The 27,334-nt window shown below is 37.8% G+C and overlaps 1 protein-coding gene and 1 pseudogene across 2 annotated transcripts in view; both read right to left on the minus strand.

Moving 5' to 3' along the window:
- The window catches only part of LOC119902591, a 29,571-nt pseudogene extending 27,629 nt beyond the window's left edge, over positions 1 to 1,942 (minus strand).
- A 3,681-nt stretch (positions 1,943 to 5,623) lies between these two features.
- Positions 5,624 to 27,334, minus strand: part of dpydb (dihydropyrimidine dehydrogenase b) — a 31,395-nt gene continuing 9,684 nt past the window's right edge. For both annotated transcript variants that reach the window (XM_038718886.1, XM_038718885.1), the window contains 20 exons: positions 26,072 to 26,268; positions 23,838 to 23,919; positions 23,647 to 23,734; positions 22,876 to 22,983; positions 21,152 to 21,321; positions 20,863 to 21,073; positions 19,778 to 19,962; positions 17,652 to 17,867; positions 17,171 to 17,335; positions 15,978 to 16,046; positions 15,797 to 15,880; positions 13,671 to 13,791; positions 12,694 to 12,813; positions 12,361 to 12,503; positions 10,644 to 10,698; positions 10,172 to 10,293; positions 8,409 to 8,558; positions 8,236 to 8,298; positions 6,452 to 6,529; positions 5,624 to 6,359 (listed from right to left, as the gene is read on the minus strand). In XM_038718886.1, the coding sequence (XP_038574814.1) occupies positions 6,195 to 6,359; positions 6,452 to 6,529; positions 8,236 to 8,298; positions 8,409 to 8,558; positions 10,172 to 10,293; positions 10,644 to 10,698; positions 12,361 to 12,503; positions 12,694 to 12,813; positions 13,671 to 13,791; positions 15,797 to 15,880; positions 15,978 to 16,046; positions 17,171 to 17,335; positions 17,652 to 17,867; positions 19,778 to 19,962; positions 20,863 to 21,073; positions 21,152 to 21,321; positions 22,876 to 22,983; positions 23,647 to 23,734; positions 23,838 to 23,919; positions 26,072 to 26,268 (2,592 nt within the window). In that variant the 3' untranslated portion in view covers positions 5,624 to 6,194. The remainder of the gene's footprint in view (positions 6,360 to 6,451; positions 6,530 to 8,235; positions 8,299 to 8,408; positions 8,559 to 10,171; positions 10,294 to 10,643; positions 10,699 to 12,360; positions 12,504 to 12,693; positions 12,814 to 13,670; positions 13,792 to 15,796; positions 15,881 to 15,977; positions 16,047 to 17,170; positions 17,336 to 17,651; positions 17,868 to 19,777; positions 19,963 to 20,862; positions 21,074 to 21,151; positions 21,322 to 22,875; positions 22,984 to 23,646; positions 23,735 to 23,837; positions 23,920 to 26,071; positions 26,269 to 27,334) is intronic.

The following is a 27,334-nucleotide window of genomic DNA, read 5'->3' on the forward strand; positions in this document are numbered from 1 at the left end:
CCCTCCTAATAAGTTTAACAAATCTTTTTTATATGATATCTTGTAACTTCACAGCCAACACTGCTGTGTTTCCCATATGTTCATTTATTTGTGGCGGAGCCTATTTCAAATTGTATTTGATTGCAAAGCGCCGTAGCGCATTCGCGCAGCACATCCTCTCGTTCTCGCTCATGAACACAGCTGCAATGATGCAGCCCATTAGAGGACAGTGTCATGTAGACATAGTAAATAAAAGTGTTTAGGTAAAAATAATAACAAGTAAGATTGCTTACCTTCACACCAACCGCAACATCACTGCCAACGGTGAAAAAGGGGGGACCAAAGAGAGAGGCTAATTATTAATAATAATAATAATAATAATAATAGAAGAATTGCAGTTATTCCATTCAAAAGGAAATTAAGGGACACTGGCGCTGTTGACTTTAACCTGAAATCCAAAATCAAACTGACGGCCTAAATAATACCACATAAATATTAAGTAGAATTAAGTAGGGCTGGGCGATATGGCCAACAATGTTATCCAAATAAAAAAATAAATAAATCATATTATTTGATTTCAATAATTATCACAATAAATATCAAGTCATTATTTCTTTCTAGTGTTAAAGGCTGATTTTCGCTCCTAAGTGAAAGTAAAACCAGATGGTTCATGGTGTTTTTTTTAAAAACTACTCTCTATCATCAGAACATGACAAACACTTGATCACTTAACAAATCTGAGGTAGAACATTAAAAACAAATGATACAAATCTTTTTTTTCAACAAATAAGCAAACGTGAAATTAAGTGGTCTTTTTATTCAGGCCCCCGTTTCCTCAACAAAATAAACATCTTAATAGAAAAATTAAGCCACGATTCTTGCTCGATTCAAATGAATTAAAATATTTATTGAACATTTGTTATATTGTTATTGAGGAAAATTATATTGCGATAATCATCATTGTTTCATTGCCCAGCCCTATAACTAAGATCATGAACTGCTTTTAAATTTTCTAACACATAAATACATTTAGCCGATTTTCACTAACTTACATTATTTATTATTTTGTAACGTTACACGCTGTTATCTCTCTGTGTGGCGACGTACAGTAGATATAATTTAAATGTACTGATATTTAAGTCACCTGCTGCCATAATGGGACAGCTAATGCTCAGACAAAGGACCACGAACTGACAGGTGTGCGCACCGTGTCCATGCCACATTAATAACAGGAACAAATAGCTTGTTAACACTTAATAATAATAATAATAATAATTATTACCACCATCATTCATCCTACAAACATTCAACGCACATACCGGTGGATAACGTTACACTAATTTTAGCAGTTAACATTCATTTATAGCACCAGAGAAGGAGCTAATTTACATGCTGAACTGGATTAGTCGGCTACCTTTTGCCGATTCACGTTAGATTACAGCCGATGTTTGAAGACTTAGATTGTACGTCAAATACGATATTAAGTCATGTTCTGCCATATATTTGTTTTCCGCTACAAACAAGGTAACATTAAACTAACACATTTCTGGGTTGGGTTTCGTTGCTAGCAAGCTAACGTTCTGTTCTTCGCAACATTAACGTATCAAGGTTAGCCGCTGAGCAGCTAACACAGTTAGCATATCTTAAATTGATCACGGGGACCGGCTCGTTCTGTCCATGTCACACGCACAGCTGTGCAAAGTGCAGCCAGAAGCGTTAGCTGTAATATAAAGTATTTTACCCGTCCATTGCAGCTCTTTGTCCTCTTCTGTCTGTTGATGTTTCAGCACACTTCGATGCCTGAGAGCAAAATGGGCGTTCTTCTTCTTCGCGTCTTTCAGTAGCTACTCGCGATCAATAGTAATGTTAGATGCGTTACCGCCACCTTCTGCTTAGGAAGGTAGCTCAGAGAGTTATTAATAGTGGACAGATCCTAGTACTAATATAACACTGTAAAAGTACTATTAAAAGTACTGCATTGCAAAAGTTTGTAAGTATAATCCAGAAAATACACTTAATGTATTAAAAGTAAAAGTACTCAAAGCAGAAAAATGTCCCCTGCCTATGTGTATGTGCTTCTAGGATACACTCACCTAAAGGATTATTAGGAACACCTGTTCAATTTCTCATTAATGCAATTATCTAATCAACCAATCACATGGCAGTTGCTTCAATGCATTTAGGGGTGTGGTCCTGGTCAAGACAATCTCCTGAACTCCAAACTGAATGTCAGAATGGGAAAGAAAGGTGATTTAAGCAATTTTGAGCGCGGCATGGTTGTTGGTGCCAGACGGGCCGGTCTGAGTATTTCACAATCTGCTCAGTTACTGGGATTTTCACGCACAACCATTTCTAGGGTTTACAAAGAATGGTGTGAAAAGGGAAAAACATCCAGTATGCGGCAGTCCTGTGGGCGAAAATGCCTCGTTGATGCTAGAGGTCAGAGGAGAATGGGCCGACTGATTCAAGCTGATAGAAGAGCAACTTTGACTGAAATAACCACTCGTTACAACCGAGGTATGCGGCAAAGCATTTGTGAAGCCACAACACGCACAACCTTGAGGCGGATGGGCTACAACAGCAGAAGACCCCACCGGGTACTACTCATCTCCACTACAAATAGGAAAAAGAGGCTACAATTTGCAAGAGCTCATCAAAATTGGACAGTTGAAGACTGGAAAAATGTTGCCTGGTCTGATGAGTCTCGATTTCTGTTGAGACATTCAGATGGTAGAGTCAGAATTTGGCGTAAACAGAATGAGAACATGGATCCATCATGCCTTGTTACCACTGTGCAGGCTGCTGGTGGTGGTGTAATGGTGTGGGGGATGTTTTCTTGACACACTTTAGGCCCCTTAGTGCCAATTGGGCATGGTTTAAATGCCACGGCCTACCTGAGCATTGTTTCTGACCATGTCCATCCCTTTATGGCCACCATGTACCCACCCTCTGATGGCTACTTCCAGCAGGATAATGCACCATGTCACAAAGCTCCAATCATTTCAAATTGGTTTCTTGAACATGACAATGAGTTCACTGTACTAAAATGGCCCCCACAGTCACCAGATCTCAACCCAATAGAGCATCTTTGGGATGTGGTGGAACGGGAGCTTCGTGCCCTGGATGTGCATCCCACAAATCTCCATCAACTGCAAGATGCTATCCATCAATATGGGCCAACATTTCTAAAGAATGCTTTCAGCACCTTGTTGAATCAATGCCGCGTAGAATTAAGGCAGTTCTGAAGGCGAAAGGGGGTCAAACACAGTATTAGTATGGTGTTCCTAATAATCCTTTAGGTGAGTGTATATCATGAGGTTATTCCCTGTGCATTCCTATAAAAGCAGGATTTTACTACTAAACCTTGTTGAGGCTGAGCTCATTTTCAACTATTTTATATTGGACTGTAATTAATAATTATTTTTGGTCAGGTATTGCCAACAAAGACTCCTTGTCTTACGTAAACTTGGGACTCTCTCAGTAAAAACCACACCTACTGCTTCTCCTGTACCGTAGTATCACTGAACCCATCAAGGGCGTCACTTTGTGTTGAAAAGTGTTGGGGACATTTAAGGGCCCAGATTAGTGGTGTGACATAACATTTAGCCCACGAGACGTGACGATGCACAATATTGTGGTTACGAGAACAAGACAAGAAGATATTTTAATACTATTTAGACAAAATATTCAGTGATTAATTATAACACTTGGGGTTCTGGGGGTCCTCCCCCTGAAGATTTTGAGCATTAAACACTTAATTTCCTGTATTCTGGAGACATTTTCTGCACCAATTCATGATGGAAATGTCTTTATTTATATAATGGAAAGCGCAAAATTCAGGTGGCGGGTGGAAATTCAGAATATGAAAATATAAAGGAATGTAATGTAATCAGTAAATATTGTTTTATTTTTTTTAGCTTAAGTTACTTTTTTTTAGACAATGCAGATTTGTCTTTTCTATATTTACATTGCATGTTTTCTTATTGTGCAAAATTTGTTATATAACATTTGTTGTTGCAAGCAATTTTTACATGCTTTCAAAAAGTGGACATGTTACCTGTTCTTTCACCATGATCTCTCTTAATAACAATGTGTGTGCTGAATTTTGCACTTAGTACAGTCTGTGAAAACAAATGTCCTCCATTGAGGCCAGTAAAGAAAAAATCTGAATGATTCCGATCACTGGGAATAAAACTATTAGGGCTGACCCCTGAACAGTCGAAGATTCGATGGGCGGAGCCTGATTCAACTGTCAATCTCGAAGCTTCCAGCAAAACAAGGATCATGCCATTTTACATAGAACTACCAGTTTCAATAAATGTTTTCAAAGTGTGTGAATAAATCCAAAACTGTAATCCTAACCCTGGGTCGTCAGTGCGCGTGTGTAGCGGTAGAAGAAGAACACTTGCTGAAGAGACGGAGCCCCAGCTTCACTGGTGTTGTGCAGAGTTGTCCCCACCTCGCCGGACTTTAGGATAATTTATCACCGTTGATGAACTACACAAAGAATATATTATATCGTTTTTAAATAGCTGGCCACTTGACATAGACCCATGAGGAACTGCGACGTGCATGCAGTTGTCAGCAGCACGGCATGCAAGCGAAACTCTGCACAAGACCGGTGAATGGCAGGCGAGAGAGAGAGAGAGAGAGAGAGAGAGAGAGAAAAAATGGTCAACAATAAACCTCAGTTTCGCTTCGTCTTGCAATCGGCGTGCACAAAAACACACACACGATTCCACTATAGGCAGGACTTGACAATTCAGATTTGACTATGTAAATCCGTAGTCGGGGACAGCCCTAAATACTAAATAATAATAATAATAATAACTTGTATTTTTATAATGCCTTTCAGGGGAACCAAGGACGTTTTACTCATAACTACAGACAGAACATTCTAGATTGAATGCCTTGGTAAAGAGGGTGGTTTTGAGTAGATATTTGAAGAGGGGGAGCATTTTGGATCTCTGTAGGGATGGAGTTCCAGAGGGTGGGGGCTGCGACGCTAAAGGCTCTTTCCCCAAAATCCGGAGTCTGGCGTGGGGGACAGAGAGCAGGCCCTTGTCGTGGACCACAGGTTCTGTGAGGGGGTGCAGGGGTGGAGAAGGTCCAGTAGGTACTGGGGGCTGTAATCCTTGGAGAGATTTATCAGTGAGGAGGAGGATTTTGTAGGTGATGAGGAATTTGACCGGGAGCCAGTGAAGCTGAGTGAGGATTGGGGTGATGTGCTGCCACGGAGAACCCTGGCATATTGCAGCCTGCCCAGGACCTTCCTAGGTACCCCATACAGGAAGAAATATAATTTGACATACATTCTGCTCAATGATTTATTGTACTTTTAATGTTAACTTTACTATAGTACATTTGCGATAATACTTATGCAATTAAGTTTTGAATGCAGAAAAGAGTATTTTCACACTGGGGTTTTGCACATTTTAAATTAAGTAAAGGATCTGAATACTTCTTCCACAACTGTCTGGTGGCGATGGTGCAGTGGATAAGACGCATGCCTTTAGTACGAGAGACACTTAACCCCTAGGTGCTCCAGAGGCGTGTGACCTCTGACATATAGCAATTGTAGTGTGTGTGTAGGACATGTCCTACTTGTGTCTGATCCTTAGTTTGTAGTCCAGTGAACAGATGGTTTGCTGGGATCAGAAAGCCTTTATTTAAATCAAAGATCATATCAAAGATTGATTTCCTTTTACATTTATACATTTAACATGCAGAAAACATGCATGTTTAAATCAAAATTGTCTCTCATCACATTAAACATAGTGTTTAAAGAGAGATAACAACAAAGCAGACTTGCCGACATGATTGGAATCAGAATTAAAGTTAAATTATTGACACATTTATTTTAATACTGTTAGTTTATATTATCATTATTATTATTGTTTATTTGACAGGGAGAATGCACAATATATGAATTGTACCAGACATAGCTAAAAGCTTATTCTCATCTGCAGTCCCTGTGAACTTTGACCTTAAAAAGGTTGGTTGGTGATATTTGGGGCTAATATTTATTAAAATCAATACCACATTTAAACAAACTCCCAGATAACACGTTGGATGTTCTGTTTCTATCGCTTTTGAACTCTTTACATCATCCGAATGAGTGGCATTAATGGGATAAAATGTTTACTACAGTTAAAACAGAACTTTCTAAAATCTGATCTCAATTATTAAACAGGTGGAAACGTTTTGGTTATTCTTTAGCAGACGGGACTAATGGGCACGCCCCTCTTGGGTTCATATGGCGTTTTCCTGGCAACCATCTTGATGCAGTCTATGATAGGGCAGACGCTGAGGCACAGCGTGCAGCCCGTACAGCTGTCTGTCACGATGGGAATGTGGGTGTCTGGGTCGAACTCTATAGCCTAAAAGGGACAGTAAGCAAATCAGGTTACAGGACTGGGTCCGATACAAAAGGGAAGAGACAGTTATCTTCATGTAACATAGACAGACATACCTGGTATCCAGAGTCATTGCAGGTCATGTAACATTTACCACAGTTGATGCACATCTCTTCATCTATCAGAGCCTGGACCTAAAAAAAACACGGGAGGGTCGTGATTATGATTAGTTTATATTCATTCTATCTACTTTTTGTCTCAACATAGAGTCTGGCAGTTTAGTGTACTAGTTCAATTCAATTCAGCTTTATTGGCATGAATGTAAAACAACAATCTTGCCAAAGCTACAAATAAATTACAAAAGTACAACTCATTTTATACATTTCATTAAATAAAGTAAATAAAACAGTAAAAGTGTGTGTTTGTGTGTTAAAAAAATATATGTATATAAATAAAGCAAAAATAAATACTAAAAATAAAAATAAATAAATAAAACAGTAAAAGTGTGTGTTAAATTTAATTTTTTTTGTGTTAAATGAGGGTTGCACAATATATATAACATAAATAATAATTTTTATTTATGTAGCATATGTTATGTAGTAGTATGTTATTATGTAGTTTATCAAACCAAAGTACAAAGTGCTTTACAAAAGATGAACATGGTTCATCTTTACAAATAGAAAATGGAAATCACGAGTAAGTTAACTGATGTACAGTATATCAATAAATAGCAGCTTTATATGACTAAAATAAAAACCGCACAGGCGGCTCAATCAGGATATGTCTTCCGATAAAAGTGCGTTTTTAGTGACTCAATAACACAATGTTGCACATTATCATGTCGCAGTAAGTGTGCAATATTCCGTTATTTTGTGGAGAGATGCGTCTGTTGGCTGTGCGGCTTGGTTGTGTTCGATTTAAAGCCCGCTTGAAACCCCTATGCGATTATGTTTCATTGGCCAGTTGCCTGGAGCGTACCACGTGACACGTGTGCGTACAGAATGTATCTCCTCACGCCACAAACTGAGGACAACCAGTGGAAACGCACTGATGAATAAATTAAATAAATGTATGGTAAAAATTTCAAATTATTATTATTTTCGTTATTTGTTATTTTAATAATTGTTCCTTGGAATGAACCCTAAATATTTAATGGGTTTATTTGTTTCTTTGCTTGTTTCAAATTTGATAATCGATTTTTTTTTTGTCTTTTCTTTGACACAGATTTTTTTTTAAATTAATATATTGTTGTTTCTTTATTGAACCTAAACATAAAATTACTTCTATATACTACTGATCTATGGCGCACACACACAGACACATTTACAGTTTGTTTTTAATTAAAAATTTTTTTATTTAAACACACACACGTTTACTGTTTGTTTTTAATTTTACATTTTTTATTGAAACACAGACACACACACGTTTAAGGTTTGTATTTAATTTTTTTTATTGAAACACACACATGTTTACTGTTTGTTTTTAATTTTTTAATTTTTTTATTGAAACACACACACACACACAAACGTATTTACATTACATAATATATTGATTTAATGAACTGTATGAATTGAATTGTTCTTTTGTATTATCCTTGAAGCTTTGGCAATATTGTTCTTTTGACATTCATGCCAATGAAGCAAATTGAGCAACTGAGCAAAATTGAGAGAGAAAAGAAAAGAAAAGAAAAGTGTGAGTGAAAGAAAAGAAAGGACAGAAAAGTAAGAAGATGTTTGGCTCATGCAGACAACAAAACAACGGAGGTCAAAGGGGAAACGTTTCAGAAACAACTTGTGTTTTAATATCAATATCACATTTTGTTAATATCGTGCTATGCTAATTAACACATATTATTCTTAGAACATAAAATGGCTACTACATTTGAGGGGAAAATATGTACCTGCTCCATGTTGTCAAGTTCCTGGTATGCTCCAATGTAGCGCAGTGCTCTCGCTATCACATCCTACAAACACACCCATCACCACACACACACACATATATACATGTTTTCTTGGTTAAAAACTTATTTCAAATCCAAAGAGTAGTGAGTTTTTGTGTGTGTGTGCGCCATACCTTGACAGCAGGAACAGGTTTTTTGGGCACGCTGACCCGGCTGACGTTGGCTTCCATCACATCAGTTTTCTGAGCGTCTCTGAGCTGTTTCTTGTACTCTGCAATGGCTTCTGTCTTCTGCTGGAGGTACGGACCAAAGCTGGGGAGGCTCTACACACAAACGCAAAAAGCTAACCTTAAACTACTAAACTAAACAGTTGTGCCAGTGTTTTTTTTAATGTTAGTGACAATAATTATGAAAGGGACAAACAGTTCTGTGCATAGAAACCTCACTAAAAGTGTCCATGCTGCCAAAAGCCAAATATTCAGACTTATAAAACCGTGCGGACGCACAGTTGTAAGCAAGTTCCCTTTATAAATCATAATCAACTTGAAACTATGCTCTCGTATTTGCTCGACTGATGCATTGAAAACGGCATCCATTTAAAAGTAATTTTTACTCCTGTTCACCTTATTTAATTATGTAAATTGCACTGCATGCAAGTAGCCTATTAATTAATATGATTTCAGATTAAAATTTTGCAGAGCCAGATATCTCCGTTTGTGTTTATTATGCTGAATCTGGATCTTTTTGTGTGCGCTGCAAATTATCTTAAATTGTGGGGAGTTTTTTGTGCACTTCAGGGAAAATCAGAAAGGCTTTAAGCCTGTAACACTCAGAGGTAATATTTCGATTTATTTTACACAACAGTAGGTCTGTTCATTTCAAACCGTTTCATCCTTCTGCCATGTGAGACGCCGTTTCTAATTTCTCCTCTTTATGTGCGTACGCATGGTTCAGAGTTTACTCACTCACACTTACGCACATTCTCCCGTCAAGTTTGTTTTTTATAGATCACAACCTTTGCTTGGGAAATGGCGTACGCACGTGTCCAGCCCTGTTTTGTACGTACGCACCGTTTATAAATGAGACCCCAAGTCTTTAACCTCAGACAGAGGTACTGCCTCAGGTGCCAATTCACCCCCTCTCCGTCTCCAGCATTAAGTTAGGAGCTGCCATTATTTGCAATTAAATTATACAGATTAACAATTGTGGGGTCCTTGCCCTGGTTTAAATCTCGATTCCCCTTGCAGGTCTACTTAACTAAATAATATATTTCATTATGTGGTACTGTAGCAAAGTTATATACCTCCCACTCTCTGTGTTATGTGATGTAGTCTGATTTATTGTATTATCTGTTTGTACTGCTGGTATAAATGCAAAACTACTTCTCTATCTACTTGGATAAACAAGTACAGTAAATAGAGAAGTATTCAGTCAAATGAAGGTGTTTTCAGAAAACTTCCTCTGCCTCATGGATGAGGTGTCTCTTCCAAACAGGCATCTTCAAGGCTAAGCAGCCAATCCAGTTTGATTTACTTCTACATACAAGTGCATCTAAAAATATTTGAATAACCTGGAAAAGTTCCTTGTGAGCATCAGAACCAGACTAAGAGATAAGAGTTCTGAGTTAATTAACTTATTAGAGCTCTTCTCGGGTCGACATTTCTGTATTGTAAATCCTTTATTCCAAAATTCAAATACATTTTGAGATACAAGAGTTTTGATTTCCATTAAATGTAAGCTGTTAACATCAAGAACGAAAAAACAAAAAGGCTTGAAGTTTTTCACATAATGTGTAATGAATCTAGAATATATGAAAGTTTCACTTTATTTTATTAAATTACGGAAGAGAATGAACTTTTCCATGATATTCTTTACTAGCGGTGCTAAAGGCAACAGTAGTAGTAGTAGTAGTAGTATTGGTAGTACGTAGTGGTACCTTTCCAACCAGTTCTTCCAGTCTGGGAACTGGTTTTCCCTTCTGATGTCTCTCTGTCGGAGGAGACTGACCATCCCAGTCTTTCAGCTCCAGGCTCTTCAGGTACAACAAGGCCTTCAGACCTGAACACACATTTTCACCATAATAGTTTTATCATATAGTTTTACTACCTCAAAGCAGTCATCTGAATACAATGGAACATTCTAGCTTGGTGATTAGTTCAGGAGTGTTGTGGGCATATAAATTGTGTATACATCTATTTTTAAAAACTAGGAATAAAACGTGTTGATGGTAAATGCATAGTGTTTAAAAAAGAGAGTTTGGGGTCATGAAATTGTAAAGTAAATCTAGACGAGTCTAGGATGTTTGACACTATTGGTCATTTGTTGCTTTAGGTAAAATATGGTAGATTTTCTTCATTTATAGAATACAGCATAAAAAAAATATAAAATACAGATTTGCAGATACATACCCACGCAGTAATCCTCAATGAGTGTGAAGTCCTGGTTCTGCACTGCACTGCACACCTGTGGCACAGGCAGAAAGAGAGACCTCAACAAAAACATAATCAAATCAAAACAATGTACCGTTTTATTTAAATCAAAATAAATTTTGTTTTTTCCTCACACTGCTGTATCAATTTAATTAATTATTTGTCAAAACCCTGTTTAATGTCTGGTTTATACTGTCTGCACTTTACAGTACACTTGTGTTATCCGCCACAATAGCTTGCATTAACATGAGAGAGTAGGAACCAGAGGTGGGACCAAGTCATTGTTTTACAAGTCCCAATGAGTCCTAAACTTTGAGTTTCCCGTCCTAAACAAGTCATAATGTGCTCTTCACCAAATTTTAAACCATTTCATATTTAAAAGTTGAGTTAAAAATGATAAAAAAAACAACTTTATTCAATAAAGCGCCAATGGCACGGTTTCACACAACAAATGTCAAATAATTTCATAAATTAAATAACTGTTTTTATATACATCATAATTTACATTTGGGTTTGGGGAGGATATCAAGTCAGTTCGTCTCAAAGGGCTCAAGTCCAAGTAAAGTCACGAGTCACTGGTGTTAAAGTCAAAGTCGAGTAGTCTATATTTGTTTTTGTAAAGATGAGGATGATCGATTTCCGCCTCAAAATGCAAACGGGAACTCATGGATGACACACCTCCATGAAGCTAGGAGACTCAGCTGGCATCTCAAATCGACCATTTTTATCCACACCAAACACACATCAAACACCACGCATCTAAATAAACTTATATCACAACAGAAATCGCTCTCTGATCACCGTGCGTGGCTGCACAAGTTGCCTTCCACATATCTGTCTAAAGAAAGCTCAGCTTCAGGTCTGTTCACCTGTGTAACTCACATATCGCTCAACTCACAAAACTTACAGAGTAATCAGCCAACTAATAATAACAACAAACGCAGCAACATTTATTTACAGTTACAGTTACCTGTGCGCCTGTAAAGCACGGGAGTCCTTTTGGTCACAGGAATACTGATCAATATTCACTGTTTTTATCAATATTTCAATGTTTTAGAAGCTTTATTTTACTTAGAACGTGGTTGTATGGAGAGAAAGAGTGTTTTGTGTGAAAACTCCCAATAAAAGTGAACATATAAACAGTAAACACGGTCCAAAACATGGATATTCGCCTGGTATATTTATGAAATATTGTGTAATAACTGTTGTGTAGTAGTTTCTTTTCATAAAATTTACAGTTACAGGTGTATTCTAGGTGTATTAGAAGATATTCAGTTGCATTATAATGAGTTGGATGATGGTTTTGATGGTTTATTGCATAAAAAATATAGCTTTTTTAACCAGGCGAGGATGAAAATATCATATTTTCCTTTATTGCATCTCCGTTTACTCTTTAATAGAAAGATAAATAGGTTCATTTGATCTATATTCTTTAGATTCTGACCTTTCAAATGAGACCAGAATTATGCATCTAGGCCAAATGGTTGAGGAGTTGTTACTGATTTATTTTGGGTTTGCTATTTTAGGCGACAGTATTGACCTTATTGGAAAAATGAAATCGGTTCTGCCTCATTCATTCATCAGTTCCACAATATGTTATTAAATCAACAACAACAGTGGCCGACTGATATCTAACTTGCATGAGGAAACAATTACGTCAGTCTGACCTTGGTAGGTGTCACCGCCGTATAATCACCTGTAACACCGAAGCCCCGGCGTGAAGAAACTGTAGTCCAGCCTCGGCTGAGTCGATACCTCCGGTGGCCAGAATTGGGAAACCGGGAATTGCTTTGGCGATGGCCGATACCGCTCTCAGAGCGATGGGTCTGATGGCATTACCTGCACACATTGCTGACATGAGTACGTGTGTCTGTGAAGGCTAGCTCAGCCTGTTTGTCAGGTGTCATTGAAAGATATTTTAAAGGATGACGCTGGTGTCTTTTCTGTTTCATGAAGTACTCCTCTATAACTACTGTACTGGTAACTAGGAGTTACAAGCGATTGTGTATGTGTTTGTATGTTTCCTTACCAGACACCCCTCCATACGTGGTGCGTTTGCCCACTCCAACACTTGGCCAGGGGGCGCCGTTGGCATTCAGTCCCATCAGACCTGAGACTGTGTTGGTGGCTGTTACTCCATCTGCTCCACCTGTAACAACACAACAACAGTGGTGGACAGAAACTAAGTACATTTACTTAAGTACATATTAGAGATATTTTCTTTTCAACATTTTTACTACACAGAACATATGAAGAGTTTATAAAATGTGTTTTCTTATAAATTAAACTACGCAACAGTTTATTAAAGTACAACTAAAACAATTAGTTGATTGACAGAAATTTAACTGAAATTTAACCATATTGATATATATATATGTAGGTAATTTTTCAAGAAAAAAAACATTTTATGGTTCAGCTTCACAAACTTTTAACTGTTTTAATATATTTTTAATAATTTTGAGGTTTAGATTGACACCAAGAGCGTTTTGAAGGTGTCACTTTGAGCTTCGGGCAATTTTGACAGCGTTTCTCAGTATTTTCAGAATTTTTACCAGCTATTAATGGAGAAAATAATCAGCAGATAAATCCATAATGAAAATAGCAAAATAGCTCAACCTCAACCAACTACACCAGTAAAATCCTGCTTGCACATTAATGTGTAAGTAATAATGATAAAAGTTACAGGGAACATTTTTCATTCTGCACAGAGTACTTTTACTTTTAATACTTTAAGAAGATTTTCCTGATTATTCTTCAATGCAGTACTTTCACTTGTAAACGAGTATTTTTACAGGGAGGTATTAGTACTAGGATCTGAGTACTTCATCCACCACTGCACAACATTAACAACAATCAACATGTGTGATAGACATTCATTGAATACGGACATTGTTGAATTTAAATTATTTTTACCATACGTATCATATGAAAATGATTTAATGAAATACAGAAGCAGAACTGATATGGAGGAAAGTGTGTGTGTGTGCTGAAATGCAGGGTGTTTACCTTCATGAGCAGCCTTGGCAATGTCGACGATATTGGTCACGTTTGGTGTCAGTTTGGCAAAGAACGGAATGGAAATGGCTGCACGCACCCAGCGACAGATGTTACGCACCAACACTGGGTCCTAATGACAAAGACACACATAAACACCAACCTGTCGATAGCGCAGCAAGTCAATCTATTATTAATTGTTAATTGCTGTTGTTCAATATTGTTGTATTTTGTCAATTTATATATTTATGTACACGATATCTTCTTCCGTTGCAATATCTGCACAACACAAACCCGGTGTAATGCACATATATCTGCCACATTGTTCTTTCTCTGCAAATAGCTGTATTATTTTTCTCCATTCTTTTATTTTTCTTATACAGCTCTGGAAAACCACTGCATCAGACCACTGCAAAATTATCAGTTTCTCTGGTTTTACTATTTATACGTATGTGTTTGGTTAAAATAAACATTTTTGTTTTATTCTACAAACGTTCTGACAACATTTCTTCCAAATAATTATTTGAAGAAAATGTCAAAATGTGAAAAACTGAAACTCAAAAAAAAAAAAAAAAAGATGCATTGTTTTCAGACCTCAAAAAAATGCAAAGAAACAAGGACACATTCATTTTTAAACAACGCAATACTAATATTTTAATTTAGGAAGAGTTCAGAAATTAACTGGCGACCTGTCCAGGGTGTACCCCGCCTTTCGCCCGATGTCAGCTGGGATTGGCTCCAGCCCCCCGCGAGCCTGTACGCAGGATAAGCGGCTGACGATGGATGGATGGAGTTCAGAAATTAATATTTGGTGGAATAGCCCTGATTTTTAATAACATTTCATGCATCTTGGCATGCTCTCTACCAGTCCTTCACATTGCTGTTGGGTGACGTTATGCCACTCCTGGCACAAAACTTCAAATAGCTCATTTTTGTTGGATGGTTTGTGACCATCCAACTTCTTCTTGGTCAAATTCCAGAGGTTTTTAATGAGGTTCAGGTCTGGAGATTGGGCTGGCCATGGCAGGGTCTTCCATTGACCTGGCTGTGTGGTAAGGAGCATTGTCCTGCTGGAAAAACCAATCCTCAGAGTCGGGGAACACTGTCAGAGCAGAGGGAATCAGGTTTTCTTCCAGGATAACCTTGTACAATGCTTGATTCATGCGTCCTTCACAAAGACAAATCTGCCCAATTCCAGCCTTGCTGAAGCACAGATCACAGATCCTCCACCAAATTTAAAAGTGGGGGCCAGACACTGTGGCCTCTAGGCCTCTCCAGGTCTCTGTCTAACCATTAGACGACCATGTGTTGGGCAAAGCTGAAAATTGGACTCATCAGAGAAGATGACCTTCCTCCAGCCCTTTACAGTCCAATCCTTATCTTTTGCAAACTTTGGCGTGGCTTGTCTTTGCTTCTCATTGAGGAAGGGCTTTTTTCTAGCTTTGCACGACTTCAGCCCGGCCCCTAGGAGCCTATTTCGGGACTGTCCTCGCTATGCACTTCACCACAGCTGCTGTTTGCCATTCTTTTTGTAAATCACTTGATGTCATCCTACATTTTTCTGAGTGACATTCGAATGAGGTGGCGGTCATCCCGGTCAGTGGACAATTGTTTTCGCCCTCTGCCAGTCTGTAGCTTTGTTGTCCCCCAGTGTCTGTTGCTTGACCTTGTTCTTTTGAACTGACGGTCACTGTATGCTTCTGCCAGTAAAGCAAAAATTTAAGCCTTCTTTTCCTCACGCAAAACTTTTATTTTCAACTCTTTTGGCATGGTTCAGATTATCTTTGAGGTACTACAAGCACTGTTTTTGCCATCCAGCTGGTCCTTTTGCAAGAGGATAGTGATTTTATACTTTGTTTGGCTCAGGTGATCACCTAATCAGTACCTCATTAATGAGGTGTGCCTGGAATGCGATGGCTGCCACACATGTAGAGATACTGAGTTAAGACAAATATGCAGTGGTCTCTTATTTTTCCCCAGAGCTGTATAACTTGCATTTGTTTATTCTATATTTATATATTTATGTCAACTGCATGTTTGTCTGCATGTAGCACCTTATCACCACAGCAAATTCCTCGTATGTGTAAAACAGTACTTGGCAATAAAGCTCCTTCTGATTCTTCTACAGATCAGTGTACCTGTCCACAGGCCAGTCCCATGCCTCTCTCTCCCATCCCATGGGGACAAGACAGGTTCAGCTCCAATGCATCTGCTCCTGATTCCTAAACACACAAACCACACAGCTGTAACCTGTGTGTGTACATATAATAATTACACAATAATGATACTGGGTGTTTTCTGTGAACGGATTTAACTAACCTCTGCCATCTTGGCTAGTTCTGTCCAGTCTTCCTTGTTGTAACTACACATTATACTAGAAATCACCACCTGACCGAGAGAGACGGGGAACGGTTAGTTTTCGAATACCCAAAGGAAATATAAGAGTATTAAACCATTTATTGGTCCATTCCTCCAGCCATCACATATGATATTTCAGACACAACAGCTTTAACAAAACCTGGTTGAATGAAGCATCGCAATATGGCATCAGATCAGACTAATAATTGGCTTCACAAATCTATGAACACTGTTAAATAGGCAGATCACTACAACAGATAGCTCGGCAAATATTCTATTCAGTTCAATTTTATTTATATATATATTATATATATTATATATATTTATATATATATTCATAACAAAAGTTATCTCATTGCACTTTTCATATAGATGTGGTCTAGACCGTACACTTTTTTGTAATACCATTTAATATTATTAATAATAAATAATATTATATTAATATTAAATCTTTATTTATTACTTAGTTTATCTTCATTTTTAATATTGTTTTAATTTAAAAATGTTTTAACACACACACGTTACTGTGTCATTTACTTAGTTTATTTATTTATTTTTTATTTTATTTTATCTTTTTTAAAACACACACACACACACACACACACACACACACACACACACGCTTACTGTTTTATTTATTTATTTAAATTTAATATATTATTTTCATTTTATAACATACTAACACACACAAACTTATTGTTTTAATTATTTACTTTTTTCTAAAAAATCTATTTATTTTTACGGAATTTTTATATTTTATATATTTGTTCTAATTATTATTATTATTATTATTATTATTATTATTATTATTATTATTTTATTTTGTATTAACACACACAAAAACAACTTTTGCTGTTTTATTTCCTTCTATAATGAAATGAATGAAATTAATTGTCCTTATGTTCTTTATATGTAGCTTTGGCAATATTTTTGCTATACATTCATGCCAATAAAGCTAATAAAGCTAGCTTATTTATAGAGAGCCAACAATTCCCACCTTGAGCAAGCACTTGGCGACACAGGCAAGTAAAAAAAACTTGCAGTATCCTGTAATATTCTTCCTATTTTCATAAATGCTTTTCTTACTTTGTAAAGTAGAGTCAAAGCAGAACTTTGTACATGAGGAAACAAATGAGATGTGACGTGACACTTACATTATCAGGGAAGTCCTTCTTTAGCTCGCTGACTGACTGACACCAGTAGGCCGCCGTCTTCTCACTGATGAGCTCAATGTTGAGAAAGGAGCCTTGACCTGGTCCGTACACGTGACCTGAGGTGGTTCCACGCACAATACGAGGAGACACGTTGGTCACCAGGTCCTGTAGAGACAGATTCAGAGAGGTCTGCCAGATGCACTGACAGTGGAGTGTTTTTCTAATCTGTCAGGGCAATCTGGTTTTCCTGTGGTAAATAGATAGTGATGTCTAAACGAGCTCCATGTCAAGTGAGCGTTTTTGCAGTAATGGTATTTTTTCTACCTGTAGAGATAATGAAATATATAGCTACTTTAATTCTGATATTACTTCTCTGGTAGATTTTAGGTCCCGCCTTGTTAATTTAGACATAACTGTGGACTATAAATAACATTTAGATGTAGATAGTTTGTGTGTGTGTGTGTGTGTGTGTGTTTTGTACCTTATCCAGTCCAAACGTCTTGGTCAGAGCGAAGCCCCACCCTTGTTCAAAGGCTCTTCTGATCATAGCGGCGCTGGTGGTGGGAGGAGCAGACGCCAGGCCGAACGGGTTGGGAAACTTTATTCCACAAACCTCAACGCTGATGTCCACCTGATCTATAGCACTGTAGAACAACGGCAGCTTCGGGACTGGGTCCACTGCCTGTCCATGCAGGGACTACGGACAGAAAGTAGATGGGACAAATATTTTACTTCCATCTCTGCTATTAAATTTTATAGAGTTAAGCCTGAGTTTAACACATCAGGATGCACTCTTGGCTCTGACTCTGTGTTCGAAAGGCAAGTCCTGTCACACGTGACTGTGGTGGTACTGTGGAGTTTATTTGTGTGATGCATTCATGTGCTCGTATGAAGCACTGAACATCCCAACCTTTATAGTCGGCCGCCAAACAAAATCACATTCATAAATGACACAAGAAGCAAATATAATGTAGAGCATAATATGTTATAGAGTATTACATTGAAGGTCCAGTGTGTAATATTTAGGAGTGTTTTCAGTGGTGTATAAAGACCTTACATAATGAACCAATATGTTTTTATTACTGTAGAATGAGTCATTTCTATCCACATACATCGCAGGTCCTCTTACACGGACGTTGCCATGCTGCACCGCCATGTTTCTAGCCTGAACGGACAAACTGCTCCACAGAGCGCGTTTCGTCACTACGTTGAATACGTATGAGAAGAAGAATAAGTGGTAGTAGCAGTAGTAGTAATAGTCTGGTTTATTAAAGTAAGTAAAGTGAAATTTGGACAAATAGAGGATCACACGACCACCAGACCCCGCGACCCTGTACGCAGGATAAGCGGTTGACGATGGATGGATGGATGACCACCATAGCTTCTCCTCCACGCTTGGAAAGAGAGGGGTGAGCGGTGAATCTTTATTGCAAAAAGAGGAATAAAATGTACATGGGACATAAAGAAGTATACGGAACAGTATACAAATATATGAGAAGACACAAATTATAAAAACTTTGTTTTTTTTTGGGGTAGTCTGTAGTAAATAAAGATATTAAAAGAGGACTATATGTTGCCTGGTATTCACAGCCTTTTTTTGTTGTTGGATTTAGATATTAAATTGATGTAAGATATCGTACATGTCTGCCTGTTGTTTATACGCTCTGATAATGCTAATCCAACAGATCTTTGTAGTAGCGTCCATGTTGATTCCACATTCAGACTTAAGAGCACATGAACACACACTGAAGTCGGAAACACAACTTCACAACTCATGAAATTGGACCATCTGAGCCTCAGCACTAGATTTCACTAAAAACGTTCACAGTGAACCTTTAAAATGGCTTCCGCCATCTGCCAAGTCCTAAAAGTTGAAGTTCCCTCTGCACATGAACATACCACAGCTCAACAAATGTCAGGTACATACACACAGGGTCGGATTTACTAACGTCCCAAATAAAGAGTACCTAATTGCGTGTGCCGTCTAAAATATTGCATGTGTAATTGTAGTACCTGTTTTGGGTGATCAACTAAGAATTATTGAGTAGATGACAACAGGAGCAAACACAATTCCCTCTCTGATACCTACAGTGGGTTGTGTCGTTATTACGACCGCCGCGCTGTGAACAGTTGGTGATCGTTCCCTCTGGCTGGATGAATTTTACGCACTTCATCAGCTGGGGGCTTTCTGCAGCGCCACGCAACTTTCTAAACTCTTCCATCTCATGGAGAAAAATTTGCTTTTTGGCATCTCTGCACAACACTTGGCGGTTTGCACCTTCTTTTCAAACTTATTAAATACAGAAGCTGCTGCACTCACGTGAAATTGCTTGTAGGCTTGGTAGATTACACTGCCTTTAGTAGATCAGGCCCACAGAGTATCCCACAGCAGACTTTTCAAATCAAACGTGATAAAGTATCTGAACAAGCCTATGTCAGTATGAAACGGAGGGGGAAGGTTTTTCAAGTCAGCTTCTTAAAAATGAAATTTCAACCAATAAGTGACACGTGTCTAAGTTCTTTGTCGTTGATGGGAGTTGAATTGGACCTGGTCGGAGCCCCAGATCTTATAAATGTGTTGAATGTTTGAAGCATAGACTGATTTACCTGTATGTGTCTGTGAATATGCCATGAGGCCTGTTTGCCATCGTTCACCGATTCCACCGTTGTGTTTGCCAAACCAGCAATGTCTCCTCCTGCAAACACCCAGGGCTCACTGGTCTGCATGGTGTCTGTGTTCACCTCTGGAGTACCCCATCGGGTTAGCTTCACAGGAGCCATGGCCTCAGTCACTATGCACAGACAAATTATGGTTATATGTATGAAAACATAGCTAGAACATACCTGTTTTTGAAAGGGAGCACTCTGCAGTGTGCGAGTCCTTGTGTATTAAAACATCACCCTGTTAATGTTCCTCAGCCAGGAACAACTTCTATACATATGAAAATCTTAATGACTTCACAGTCTGTCAGACCAAGAGACCAGGAGTTTGTGGGGAGCCATACTGGTTGATTACTTACATCCGTTTACAATAAATAAAATTATATTAACATAAGATTTATGTTTAGAAAACAGAAAATTGTCTTAAATGGGGATGCAACTAACGATTACTTTAATTATCTATTAATCTGTAGATAATTTTCACTATTAATCCATTAGTTATTTGTTCCATAAACTGTCAGAAAATGGGGAAAAATTGTGAATCAGTGTTTCCCAAAACTCAAGATGACGTCACTTAAATGTCTTGCTTTGCCCACAACCCAAAAATATTAATTTACTGTCATAAAGGAGCAAAGAAACCATAAAATATTCACATTTGAGAAGCTGGAATCAGAGATTTTGTACTTATTTTCTTCAGTAAACAGTTTACGAAAATGGTTGGCGATTAATTTAATAGCTGACAACTAACTATTGACAACTATTTTTACATGTATTTCTGTCAACTGTATGTTTGTCTACGTGTAGCACATCATCACCAAAGCAAATTCCTCGTACGTGTAAAATACTATTTGGCAATAAAGATCTTTTATGACAAAAATACAAACACAAAAATTCACACGAATGCACCTTTCAGAAACCATAGAGAGATTTTCACACATCTTCTGATTAATTTTCAACACTCATATTAGTTCAGAGCAAAACAAAAAGGCTGTTGATCAGTCAGTCTGTCACTCAGCTGACTGGTTGATTACCTTGCGGGTCGTTAAGCATGGACCCAAAGGCACTGATGATGTAATCAGCCTTCAGCCTGACAACTTGTTCCTCATCTTCCAGCCAATCACCTTCCTCAGTCTGTTCGGTGCGGCAGAACTGTAAACCGGCAACCCGGCCGTTCTTCATGATGACCTCCCGAGGAGACAGGAAGGGCAGGAACTCGCACTGCTCCTCCTTAGCCAACTCCATCTGACAGAAAAAAACAAATATATTTAATCTTCTCTATGTGTCCATCTGCCTATGTATCCTTCTATTCGTCATCCGTACCTCCTCCGGGACAGCTCTGATGTTCGTGAATCCCTTCCTGAAGCAGACGTACACTCTCTTGGCTCCACAGCGAAGAGCTGAGGTGGCGCAGTCGAACGCGGTGTCGCCGGCGCCCAAAACTATCACCACACCCCTTAACTCTGGCAGAGAAGAGCGACACTGACACATACCTGGACAGAGACAATGAGACATGGCAACGATAAAGATATGTCATAGGGGGGCTTAATTGATGTAACAGCTTGTAGTCATTAGCTGACCCTACAAGTGTTCACTGACCTTCCAGCTCAAGTTATTTCTCTTATGTAACTGTCCTTATTGGGGGACCACAGTCAGACAAATAAGGTAGAGACAGTAGCTCAGGCGTCAGGCTCCACAGATTAGAGTACAACTCAGGGATAGTAATAGATTCCAATTAGGGCTGCACAACATATCATCTCAATGGGCCTATACGCAACAGTCACATCGCAGCATATGCAATGTGAAGCAAGTCAAATTAACTCAAAAATGTTTTTGCTGCTTGATACAAAAGGAAAACGCGCACATTTGTCATATTGGATGACTAATCTACAAGAAAAGAAACATAATTTACTGTGATTTAAGGGTTCTTGGATGCACAGAGTTTGTCGTTTGTAAGTGACAAGCAGGATCTGCAGGCACAGCGAACCACCAATCACAATACTGTTTATCAAAACAACCAAAGCAAGTAATTGATTGTATGCCTGGAAAAGACAGATATATATATAGTCAAGACATTACTGATTGCAACGAAGAAGGCAATAACAAGAAACCGGTACAGGACTGAAACCCCCACCATAGAACAATGGCTGGGAATTGTAAGAGAGATTTATAACATGGAGAAATAAATTACCTTCCACGTTTGACTGAAAGGAGAAGTTTTGTTGCTAAATTGAAAAAGAAGAAAAAAGGACGAGGTATAATATGTGTGTATAAACCCAAGAAACCACAAGATGTTCAGCCTTTTTGATAATAGCTTACAAATATGACTATTTAATTCTTTGTTGTTTTCCCTGAATGTAGAATGAACAGAAACTTAATAAATAGTTTAAAAAAACAACAACAACCAATGCAGGCTCTGCAAGTGAGGAACAGGAGAGAAAAGTGGAGATTTGGTTGTAAAAAGAAAAGCAACTTTTGTAAACTACTCAGAGGGCTGGTGTATAGCTGCTCTCTTATTTTCATATTGTTAAAAATAGGTTTAGTACATTAAAGCTCAAGAAAAGTTGGTTTGCACTAAAAAAAGTCTTGAGACTGTTTTCTATGCGTTTTCCACTACAAAATCACCCTAATAATTGCTTAATTCTTTTCAAATAGAGCAACTGAAGTTTTTATTCATATCACAATATATATAACACATAATTTTATTTTTTTTTCAAATGTCCGTTTTTTACAATATCGTGCAGCCCGACTTACAATATGACGCTGCATTGGAGTCTAAACATCAGATAGATTCGCTGTTCTAGTTTAAGGCTAATTAAAGATGACCTAGGAGGAAAACTTACAGGCACTAGGGGAAAGACAGAAACATAAAAGGCACCAAAAGATGTTCTTCTTCAGATTTGGTGTTCGATGTGTTCACATGTTGTAGGCTGGTACTGTATCTCCTCGGCCGGGCTCATTAAAATCACGCTATGTGAGGTCTTTATCAGTCTACGAAACCTCTTATATGAATGTGTGTGTGTGTGTGTGTGTGTTCACAACGGTACCTTTCTTGCTAGCTGAGGCCACCATCGGCAGAAAGTCTTTGGAAGTGAAGAAGCCTTGATCCATAGTTATGCCCTGGAAGATTTTAGCTCTGTTGGCCTGAGGGAGACCTGGAGGCACGCACACACGCAAAAACACACACACACACACACACACACACACACACACATATTGGAAGAAAAAGAGTGAGTATCCTAAAATAGTTTGAACAGATATGATTATTCTTATTTATTTATTTATTTCACATTTGATACTGATTTTTAAGTTGTTTACTTATTTATTTATTTTATTTAATTTTAAATATATTATTTATTTTTTAACACACACACAAACACTTACTGTTTTACTTATTATTTTTATTTTTAATATTTATCCACATACATACATATATATATATATTTAAAACACACAAACACAAAATTTTAAGTTTTTATTTACTTATTTAATGAAATGTTTGAAATTAATTGTTCTTTTGTAATTTATTTGTAGCTTTGACAATATTGTTGTTTTACATTCATGCCAATAAAGCTGAATTGAGATGAATTTATGGAGCAGTCCGAAACTTCCAGTTTGTCCAGTATGACTTTGAACATTTCTACTAACTACTAAAAACCAAAGACTTACACTCACTTGCTGTCTCGTGTAACAGTTGAAAGCACACATAGGCAGACATTAAAGATGGATTAAAGGAGTAAAACCCCAATAGATAAACTTTATAATGCACATCCAGGAAGCCAAATGCAAAGTTGTTTTCTGAAAAAAGAGGCGCTCACCAATCCCAATGAAGACAGCCTTAAATCCTTCCTCTTTCAGGGAGGTCAGAGTCAGTCCGTTAACACCGAGACCCTTCTCACACACCACCTGCCGTGTACACACACACATTTAACAAGACTGTGCATGGATTTAAATAAAGCTCTCAACACATCATTATTGTGAGTGTGATACGAGTGTCTATGGGCCAAACCTTGACTCCCAAGTCCTTCATCAGTTCTATTTCAAACTGGACAACTTCATAGGGAAGCCGGAACTGAGGGATTTCTGATGTGCTGCAGGGAGGCAAACACATCTGTTCAATGATGAATATCCTTTTGTTACCCCATCACCTTGTTTGGCATCATACTGTTTATCTCTCCTCCTGCCATCTTGCTTTTCTACGATGCTAATTTGTCTAACAGCTTTTAGGAGTTTATCTCATTCCCAGCATTGGATTTGATTAATTTAAACAGGCCCGTATAAATTCCTCGTCAGAGACCCGTCCTTGATCAAACATTCCTTCATTGACACCAACTAATTTCCAAATGACTGTACAAATAACTAAATAAACATCGAACGGTATCTTAACCCCTGCTCTGTATGATTATGTGTAAAGCAGTTTTTCTCCTGTCGTTTTTAAAAACTCCTATACAATAAATATTGACATAAACCTAAAAATGTTTTATCAAAGCATTTCATTAATACAATATATCATAAAATAAGAAATACAACAGTCCTTGTAGGCAATCAAAAATCAAAAACTAAAAAATATACAGGTGCTGGTCATATAATTAGAATATCATCAAAAAGTGGATTTATTTCAGTAATTCCATTCAAAAAGTGAAACTTGTATAATGTATACATTCATTCCCCACAGACTGATATATTTCAAGTGTTCATTCCTTTTAATTTTGATGATTATAACTGACAACTAATGAAAACCCCAAAATCAGAATCTCAGAAAATTAGAATATTGTGAAAAGTTTCAATGTTGAAGACACTTGGTGCCACACTCTAATCAGCTAATTAACTCAAAACACCCGCAAAGACCTTTAAATGGTCTCTCAGTCTAGTTCTGTAGGCTACACAATCATGGGGAAGACTGCTGACTTGACAGCTGTCCAAAAGACGACCATTGACACCTTGTACAAGGAGGGCAAGACACAAAAGGTCATTGCTAAAGAGGCTGGCTGTTCACAGAGCTCTGTGTCCAAGCACATTAATAGAGAGGCGAAGGGAAGGAAAAGATGTGGTAGAAAAAAGTGTATAAGCAATAGGGATAACTGCACCCTGGAGAGGATTGTGAAACAAAACCCATTCAAAAATGTGGGGGAGATTCACAAAGACTGGACTGCAGCTGGAGTCAGTGCTTCAAGAAGCACCACGCACAGACGTATGCAAGACATGGGTTTCAGCTGTCGCATTCCTTGTGTCAAGCCACTCTTGAACAAGACACAGCGTCAGAAGCGTCTCACCTGGGCTAAAGACAAAAAGGACTGGACTGCTGCTGAGTGGTCCAAAGTTATGTTCTCTGATGAAAGTAAATTTTGCATTTCCTTTGGAAAACAAGGTCCCAGAGTCTGGAGGAAGAGAGGAGAGGCGCAGAATCCACGTTGCTTTAAGTCCAGTGTAAAGTTTCCACAGTCAGTGATGGTTTGGGGTGCCATGTCATCTGCTGCTGTTGGTCCACTGTGTTTTCTGAGGTCCAAGTTCAACGCAGACGTCTACCAGGAAGTTTTAGAGCACTTCATGCTTCCTGCTGCTGACCAACTTTATGGAGATGCAGATTTCATTTTCCAACAGGACTTGGCACCTGCACACAGTGCCAAAGCTACCAGTACCTGGTTTAAGGACCATGGTATCCCTGTTCTTAATTGGCCAGCAAACTCGCCTGACCTTCACCCTATAGAAAATCTATGGGGTATTGTGAAGAGGAAGATGTGATACGCCAGACCCAACAATGCAGAAGAGCTGAAGGCCACTATCAGAGCAACCTGGGCTCTCATAACACCTGAGCAGTGCCACAGACTGATCGACTCCATGCGACGCCGCATTGCTGCAGTAATTCAGGCAAAAGGAGCCCCAACTAAGTATTGAGTGCTGTACATGCACATACTTTTCATGTTCATACTTTTCAGTTGGCCAACATTTCTAAAAATCCTTTTGTTGTAATGGTCTTCAGTAATATTCTAATATTCAGAGATACTGAATTTGGGATTTTCATTAGTTGTCAGTTTTGATCATCACAATTAAATGAAATAAACATTTGAAATATATCAGTCTGTGTGTAATGAATGAATATAATATCCAAATTTCACTTTTTGAATGGAATTACTGAAATAAATAAACTTTTTGATGATATTCTAATTATATGACCAGCACCTGTAATATCATGCTTTACTATCTTTGATATAATCTAGAAATATAATGATGATGATATGTTACCTAAGCCCTCCAATGTACTTCTGTTTCTCAAATATGGTAATATTATCATATCCAAGACGAGCCAGGAAGGAAGCACAGCTGACTGACGCTGGGCCACAACCAATCAGAGCTATAGGGGTGTGGTAAGACTCTGGCATCTCATTGGCTGGTGGGAGTTCAGGATTCCTGATTTGAGCGATGCTCATCTTACTAAACACCTAGGTAGAAACACACACATATATTTGAAATGATATACTTGCATGTTGTAACTCTAACATTCCGTAACTCTAACAATACAACAAGGCTGACTTTAAAATGAGACTACGTACGTTTTGCTGCCACAATTGGCAATAACGTGATAATGCTTAATTTTAAAATATATTACAACATATTGTACAAGCAGAGTCATGAATTCATGAAAATCCACCAAAGCTTCCGCTCCACTGACGAGCAGACGAAAACATCAGACTTGTGTGGAGCGATGACGAGGCTTTAACATTCTTCGGATTAATTAATTTACAAACAAACATTAATAAACAAACATCAATGCCATATTTCCCTCGTGTTTTTCACTGTTTGAGATTTGACTGGCGGTCATTTAATAACTTAATTATCTTCTCCGGCAATGATACTGTTTATCTCAATGAACCAGTCAGTATTCGTATAACGGTAGTGATTGGAAACGCACATTAATTTGCATTTTCGCTTACAATTTTGCACTACATTTGCATTCTTCTGAGCTTTTGACCACAACTGATAACTCCCATATACAATGTGCTGATGAAGAGATGTGGTTCAGAAAGATAATTTGGTTCAACAATTATTTCCAAGGTCAAGAATGAACTTTTATACTCAAGAATCATAATGCTGAGATTTAAAGACACTGTCATATGGTTAATTATTTTGTTATGTGACAGAGATAAAGTTTTGTATAATAATAATAATAACAATAATAATAATAATAATAATAATAATCTTTATTTGTAGAGCACTTTTCAAAAACAAGTTAAAAAGTGTAAAAACAATAAAACACATAAAAACAAATACATGATAAAAGCAAGAAAACACTTAAGAGACTAAAATAAACAAAGTTTTGTATAGTACAAGAATATACAGACACATTAGCATATAAATTAAATGATGGTGACATGACAACTGGTTGTAACTGCAGGAGCATCTGAAAAAAATAGAACATACTACTCCTGCATCCTTTGCACTCTGATCACTGCACTATTTGTCAATGTGTATATTGTTTTTGTTCATAGTGTGTGTATTTGTGTTGTC

The sequence above is a fragment of the Micropterus salmoides genome, unplaced genomic scaffold (assembly GCF_014851395.1).
Source record: "Micropterus salmoides isolate LMB-PRFRI ecotype aquatic unplaced genomic scaffold, ASM1485139v1 Ms_hic_scaffold_14, whole genome shotgun sequence".
In the NCBI taxonomy this organism is placed as follows: Eukaryota; Metazoa; Chordata; class Actinopteri; order Centrarchiformes; family Centrarchidae; genus Micropterus; species Micropterus salmoides.